The 7,924-nt window shown below is 43.5% G+C and overlaps 1 protein-coding gene across 3 annotated transcripts in view; it reads left to right on the forward strand.

The window, feature by feature from the left end:
• The window catches only part of S100PBP (S100P binding protein), a 28,683-nt gene that overhangs the window by 8,326 nt on the left and 12,433 nt on the right, over nucleotides 1-7,924 (forward strand). Inside the window, exon 5 of one of the 3 annotated variants that reach the window (XM_074850637.1) lies at nucleotides 2,511-3,752. The exons of the other annotated variants lie outside the window; for them this stretch is intronic. Coding sequence (XP_074706738.1) covers nucleotides 2,511-2,569 — 59 coding nt within the window. The 3' untranslated portion in view covers nucleotides 2,570-3,752. Of the gene's footprint in view, nucleotides 1-2,510; nucleotides 3,753-7,924 lie in introns of those variants that run through there. 3 annotated transcript variants of the gene reach the window in all.

The raw sequence follows: 7,924 nt of genomic DNA on the forward strand, positions 1-7,924 counted from the left end.
TGAGCTGGCTGAGGGAAAAACTTTAATCTTCAAACAGTTCTTACCTGCCCAAACTCATTTTGCTTGAATGGAAAACATGCAAGGAAGGTACAGGACTTGGGCTGTGCTGACATACAGGAGGAATTACATTTATGGCTCAGCCTAGGAGGGAGATTTCACTTCAAAGCAAATGAAATCCACCTACAAACCCTAAATTTCAAGAGGGATGTGAGACGGGGTTTGGAGTAGGGGACGGGGTAGGAACTGATAAAGCAGATTGCAGGGAGGCTTATGGTGAGGGGAGTGGGCAGGAGGTGGCTGTTCTTAGCGGAGTGTGATACTCCCTAGTCTACACGACTGGTCCAGGGGCTTCTCTAGTGGCAAACCACATGGCTTCGATAATCAGGGCTCCTGGTTTCTAAACGAGGGTGGAACTTGCCTGAAAATCTCATCCTAAATCTGTAGCTTGATCTCAGCTGTTGTGGTAGGATGGGGGATGGACTGTGCCTGAACAGACAGAAATCAAAACATTTTAAGTTCTGTTCCATGGCAGTTCAGTTTATCTACGGTGTCATTGTCCCCTTTCCTCACGTGTAGTGGCCATAAGGGTTCTTACGTGAGGCACTGTGATAATAGCTCTCCTCAAATACTTGAGGGGGTTGGCCTGCTCCTGCAACTCTGCCTCTTGTAGAGGAGCTCAAACCTCTTACTGGAGCGAAGCACTCATGAGTCATGGTGGAAGTTTGTGCAACTTCTTGTCTTCCCTCGGGTGGAGGGTGCACCCCTGACAGTAAGAAATGACCCCCCGCTGTTTCTGTGACCCATTTTAACTGTGAATCAGAATGGCAAGGGAGGGGGGACTTCTATGTAGGAAGGCTGAGAATTTGTGAAAAGTTGTGATTTGTTCTAGTCACGCACACATCTTGCATCAGCTTATTGCAGACAATGTGAACTGTGGTGTGATGGTGAGAGCTTGTCTTTTGTTAGCTGACTTAAAGTGCCTCCCTTCTTCCTAAACAATGCAGCCTGAAAACACGGATTTTTCAAGAACGCTTCTGCAATGTCTTGTAGAAGTATCTTTTTTTGACAAGAAGTTATTCCTTTGGGTAAATAAAAGCTGATAGTGCAGTTTATGAAGGAGACCTGGATTTGCTCAAGAGACGCTGTGTTCCCTGGAAAGGAGGAAGTGTTATACAGAACCCTGAGTCTCATTAATCACATGACTGCAGTGGCAGGATGGAAAAACCTTTGAGTTTTGACTGGGCAAGGACACACGCTGTTCTGTGCTGAGAGCACCTGGCAGCAGTGGACTTCAGCAAGGGCAATAGTCCAAGGAAGTTGCCTTGCACTGAGCAAGTACCTGTTCTGAGTGAGCAAAAGGGCAACTGCTACAGCAAGGTTGGAGTTACTGCTTGTTCTGTATTTTGTGACATGAATTCAAGGATTCTTGCATTGTATTGAACCATCTCTTGCTAAAAATTCTCTATGCAAGGTCTTCAGAAGTGCTGTTTTGAGTGGAGGGGCTTGTTCTGTGTGCCCAGATAGCACTGGCTGCAAGATCAGTAGTACTGGAGCGCTCGAGTAGTGAGGGAATGTTTGGTGCTCTGTGACCCCTGTAACTCTGACCTAGAAAGACCTCCTGGAAGCGAGCAGCCTGTATGATCCAGTCACAACACAGCTTTTCTCAACTTTACAATAAATGTATACTGAGTGTAACACAGGTATCTCCCCAGCTGTTGGCATGACCATGTTGCTTTTCTGGCTTGAGACCTGTCTGGTCACGGGCTGCTCTTGCTGAGCAACTGCTGTAGGAAGGAAATTCTCTGTGTTGTGGATGTGATGACCCTGTGCCAACCAGATGTTCCTTCTCCAACTGGTTTTGATACTGTTTTTGCAGGAGTGACTCCTGTGGTGGTTTGTGCTCCTTCAGATGGGTCTGCAGTTTATAAATGTGATTTCCTGAGTTATGCTGATCTCTCTGCACAAATGTGGAAAAAAAAAAAAAAGATAGAATTTTTCAAAATGCAGAAGCAAAGTAGCCTCTAATAATCAGAAAAGCTTTGTAACACTCTGAGGCCTGGAGATAACCAAGCTCATAGAAATGTAATTTGTTTTTTATCTTGCTCCTGTAAGACTGCTTAAAGTTTGTGGGGTTTTGTCTTGTTATTTCAGAACATGCTTAGATAGAGCAAATGAAAGTATTTCATGTGTGTACAGCACTTTGTGAGGAAAATTTGCTTCTTTAAACCGCTTTGTAGTCCAGCCTTCAGCCTTCTCTGCTGGGCCAGGGAGAGGGAGCTTTGCAGAGAAGGTAATAAAGCACAAGGCAGTGTTCCTGAAAGGACGGTCTTTATTCACGTTGTTACTTACCAAGGTGCCTTCTTAGAATGTGGTTTCTTTTTTAAAACAAGAAAAATAGGTACCAGCTGCAAGCCCTCAAGGAATGAGGAAGGCTTTTTCAGAGAAGGTGCTGTTCCAGCCTCTCATACATGTGCTTCTCTTGTGTTTAACTATTTTACTTACTTTTGCAGAAATTACCCAAGGTCCAACAAGAAACCTACCCAAAGGTACAGCTGTACACAGTGGGTGAGCACGAACTTGGTCAAACACCATGATTTCTAGAGCATTCCTGACCACGTCCAGCGTAGCCCTGTCACAGCCTTTTCTAATGTTTGATGTTGCTGCTGAGGGACTCTGCTGGTTCTTGTTCTGCATTTGGAGTTGTTTGTAATTGTTCTGGTTTTGAGTGGTTTGTATTTTGACAAGTTGTTTTTATGTTTTTTATGATCTGTTTTTAAGAAGGCCGATGGAAGTTTCTGTGTTTTAGAAACGTTTGGAACTGGTTTTGAAATGCAATTTAAATGTGGTCTGTTTTGTGTAGGCAGCTTCTATATTTTGCATCAGTGTTATTCTTTGAACTGCAAACAGTCCCTTCAGAGTAGGTAACAAATGTAGTTGTTCAAGAGGCAAGATTGCATGCTGGATGTGAGGATGTAATATTTCAATGATGGAAACTGGAAAATGTGCTTTGAAGTGGAAAAACTTTTCTTTAAAGCTTGCTCTTAAACCTTGGCACTATATCTCCTACAGCGATTGGACTCTCTTTGAATAACATTAAGGTTTGAAATTGTAAAAACAGCTTGTGGCTGCTGTCATCCTCCATTTGACAAAGTTGTGTTAGTTTACTGTAAACTCAGAAGCAGCTGTTGATTTACCTGGTTTGGTTATGTCTTGTCTTGTTCTGTTGTTTCTGTCCCTGAAAAGTTTGCCTTTTTGATTGTTCTTGTTTCATTTGTAACTTTTCTTGTAAAAATGTTTCATGAGGTTTGCACTTCGGTTCATCAATATTTTGCACCTGTTAGATGTAGTTTTCTGCTGTGTTATCTCCTTTCACTTGCCTGCTTTCCGGACTGCCCAGAAGAGTGTGACCTCATGTTCATTTAAGCTACATGGTCCGACACTACTGGTCTCTCTGCTGCCTCCATCTCCTTCACTAACAGACAATAGAAACTCCAGATTATTTGGAGGATTTGTAAAACAAAGAGGTGGGCTGATCTTCTGAAAAATGCTCTTTCCAGGGGTGTTAGCAGGGCCTGCACAGGCTTTATGAACCCTTTAGGCATTTATATGTGGATTTCAGAGAGCAAATTAGGTTTATTCATGGAGAAAATTGTACTATATTTTAATTATAGTAATTTGTATTTTTTGGTGACACTTTTGGCTACAGTGATTTTAAAGAAATAAAATTTAGGTACAGTACTAATGTTTTTCAATGTTGTGGTTCATCTATTTTATTATTTTGCCCTTCTGTAGCACCTTTCAAATCTGGAATGGGACAGGAGGAAGTGGCTTTAAAAAGCAGGCAAAGTTTGTCACTGTCCTAGATGTGCAGTGACTGAGGCACAGAGAATGGAAGTAATTTGTCCAAGGAATAAGCAGTGAAGCTTGGAACAGAGCCTGGTATTGCCTGACTGCACCAACTCCTAGATGATACTGCCTCTGTGAACAGAGTAATCCATATACAACAATTTTGTGGGCTGGGGGATGTCTTTTTTTTCTGATGGGTTGTACAGGCATGGCTGGTGCATGCCCAGTGTTAGGGCTTTGTGTCGATAACTGATCTTCTTCAGTTAATAATATGTTCTTAATGCCAGCACAGTCTCTCATGTGGCTTTTACCACTGTAGATTTTGCTTGCAGAGAGTCTTGCATAGAAAGAAAAGGTGACGTCCCTTGGCAGCCATTGGTCGGGTAGCGTGCGGATTATTAGCACATGGCAACTGTTGTCTTTTAAACCAGTGAATCCCACGTATTAAAGTGAAGAGACATCTCTGAAAAAGGAATCATTTACTTGTTGTCCTGAGGGCAATTTCACGTGCTGTCCGGGTTGTTGTCGTATCTGTGAAGTCCACCTGCCAACACACGTAATGAAGGAAGACGATTTGCTTCAAATCTCCCCATTCCAGGCAGTTTGAAGAGGCAAGTGGGATAGCAGGAGCCTGACTGCCGAGGCTGTTCCCCCCTCCCTTGTGAAAGCAGACTTTATCTGATACTAAACTGCCAACAGACTGGCTCTTTGAAGGCCCAGAAGTAATGCAGGCCTGGTGGCAGCTGTTGCAGTCACATACTGCTGGGATAGCGAAGCTCTGTCTCAACCGGTGATCGATGGTCGCTGCTGATCAGCAATGATATAGTGGAGCAGGAACACAGTGGTAGGAAGACCACAGGCAGTCTGGTGCCTTTGCTGTGCACGAGGAGGTGTTGCCTTTTATGCGTTCAGTGATTTCCATGCTAGCTGTCTTGTTTTCGTTATATATCTGTATGAGATTATTATTAGGTGATGCATAGCATTCAGGATGTTATTTATATTAGCCTTCTCTTAAAGCAGGCATTCTGTTGCCAGTTCAGCCATGCTGAGAAAACAAAATTATTCTGGACAGGCAGCACCTTACCATGACAGCAAGATGATGGTGTCTCTGCGTGTGCTGTGTCTCAGACCAGCTTCCCTGTGCTGGAGGACCTCGGGCAGAAGCGGGTACCTCCTCCCGAACGGGTGTTTTGTGGCCTTTGTGAATGTGAATCTCTCATGTGAATGAACATTGCTGTGGAGCTGCTGTGTGCTTTGTAAAGGCTTTAGGCTTCTGGGCAGCCTTATTGCTGAAGATTTCATTCTTTGACATTGCAACCGTGATTTGTATACGCTGAACTGTAGAGATACTGCAAGGGGAGGGAGAGATTGTGTATTTAGCCTTTGTGGAAGGACATGTTGCATGTTTGCTGCTAAAGTGTAGCCAAGGGCTCTGTTTATGACTTTTGCTGTAGTGGAATCCAGCAACATCAGATAAGACTGGAAGAGACTGTTTTGTGCAAGCCCTGCGTGAGCTCTGTGATGAAATATCTTACAATTAAAAATTTAATAACGTTCGTCAAGGTATTGCAGTCTAACAGCGGCAGCTAGAAAACAGTGAGACTGAAATTAAACTGCCTTGTGGCTTTTTCTGCTGTCCTCTCAAAAGCTAACCAACTCCTCCCTCCTTTTGTGCTGCAAGGTAATTCTAAGCGGAAGAAATTATGTCCTGAGACATGAAATAGTGGAAGCTGATAATACTCTCCCTTTGGTTTGAGAGGATGTCTAGTACCATGCTGGTTGCATCTCCTGCAAACCAGGTCTGGATGGTATAAATAGATTATGTTTAGCAGTTGGTGGCAGTGGGGGGGGTTTTACCAGTTAAAAAGGACAGTGATGTGCTGTAAAGTGTCAAATGGCATCGTGGGGCTATGTCATTATTGCCACTCAGTGACTCTGCATCCAGTGTGTTCAGATTGCAAGCAAAAAGGTGGCTTTTCTGGCTGCCAACTTTGCTGACTCCATCTGGGATCTAAAATTCAAGCTGTGTCTTTCCTGGCTCTGTCGCTAATAATAAAGATTCTTCATTTGGAACTTAGTTAAACAAAATTGATGCTGATGCATGAGCTGAAAGAGAATCCAGCTTGCTTTCCTCGAGATGTGTGGGCTAAAGCACTAACAAGTAGGAACATAATAATTTTAATCTAGAAGGTCATCAGACAATTTAATAGACACCAGATTTGTGGAGGAAACAGAAGATATTTAACATAACAAGCATGTTGATCATACAGCTTTTTAACAAATGCTAGAAAGCTGATTGAATTTGGTCAGCTAGGCTTCTGCTTCCAGACTAGCCAGTAATAGCTCATTACATGTTGTTAGGAAGCTTTTCTGCAAATCTGGGGAAATTACATTTGGTATAACATATGGTATAATCTTCAACTCTCCTTGGGAAGTGAAGTCTGACTACTCAGTCAATGAATTGCCATATTTTTATCAGCAAAATGGATGTGCAGCTGTGACATACTCTTTTGAGTGATGTAACCTTTAATGTCTTTGGCAAATACCCGCATTAGCAGTCTGTTCCTCTCCATTTACATCTCCTCCAGAAAGTCATTACCAGCTGAGATTATACTAACACTTTCTGTTGTGTAGGTGTTTCCTCCTCTGATGCTATTGAACTGTCAGGGAATAAAATGCTTAATGTTCTCATTTTCCTCCGAGGAGACAGAGAACAGAGCTTGTGCTGCTGCTTGTTGTACAGAGGGAGGTGGTGCGAAGTGTATGGCGCTGTGTGTTGTGAGTTGGAAGGACATGCTGTGCAGGATTGTTTGCTCCACACCGCCTCCTGCGGCTCCATTTTACTAAACTCGTGGGGGAGGAATATATTGACTAAATTGTTTTTTGTAGGCATAATATTACAGTGCTTTGAAAGGGTGGAGGCAAGTGGTGCTTCAATTTAAACACGCACTGCGTATATTGGCAAAGGGTTTTGTTTTCAGCTTCTTGCTCCTTATTGTGCCCGTCGCCTCTGCTCGCTTGATTCTTGGAAATCAATGGGATTAGTCCCCAGGGGCTGTGCGTCATTGGCAGAGCCGGCCGGAGGGCTGCTTCCCTCTGCTTTTTGGAGATCAACAGGGAATCAGTTCTTGCAGGGCTCTCTGGGATCCCTGTCGTGCCAGCCCACTCCCACTTGCTGCTTTTTAGTATTTATTGAAACCTCTCTTCCCTAGCTCCTGCTTCCAGCAGTCAGGCAAAACCATGCAGGGAAACGTGGGCGGCCTTTAGGGTGCATTCTTCTGTGGCCCAACACGACTTCCCTCATTGCTGTCTTGTTTTTTTTCTTGATCTCTTCCCTTTATTGACTGTAAACCCCCTCAGGAGCATCTTTTGGCAACTCTTGATGAGAAGGAGGTATCTCTAGTTCTAAAGATGGGCTTAGGCTGGAAGTCTCACAGGCCGGGAGCCTTAATGGCATCTGACTGATGGGTTACGGTGGAAGCTGATACCAAAACAGCAGTTAAAGCTGTGATGTTTATGACCCTCAGAAAAGTAGGATCTTAAGCAACTTTCTTCTCCTATAATGGGAAACACCTTTTCCTAAAGTGTGAACTTATGACATCAATTCAGAGTTGCTAAAAACATTTCCTTTAAGAGAATCGCTTGAATTGGATAGCTTGGAGTTGGTCTCTGAGTTGAGTTGCTGCCAGCCTACATTTGTTTCTTCTAACAGCATTATTACCTTACTTTTAAAGCCTGCAGTTGTGGAACATAATAACCCTTTTACCTCCTGACACATTACAGTGTGAATACTTAACTCTGCACATACACTGGCGCTTTACAATTTAATTCTTCCAAACAAGGAGTGAGCACATCTCTGTTAGGAAAGAAATAGTTTAAACCTATCACTAGGGAACAACAACAGTTACTGTAAAAAAGGGGATATGGTCTGAATTCCCAGGGACAACTGGCTTTTAAAAACACACACACAACCCCCCACCCCCCAAACCTGCTAAATTACCAGGCTGGATTTCCTCACTAGCAGGCTTCTGAGGGCTGCTTGCTTGGCTGTCTGCTCTAGGATTAGGAGAGAGCATCT

The sequence above is a fragment of the Strix aluco genome, chromosome 26 (genome assembly GCF_031877795.1).
Source record: "Strix aluco isolate bStrAlu1 chromosome 26, bStrAlu1.hap1, whole genome shotgun sequence".
NCBI lineage: Eukaryota > Metazoa > Chordata > Aves > Strigiformes > Strigidae > Strix > Strix aluco.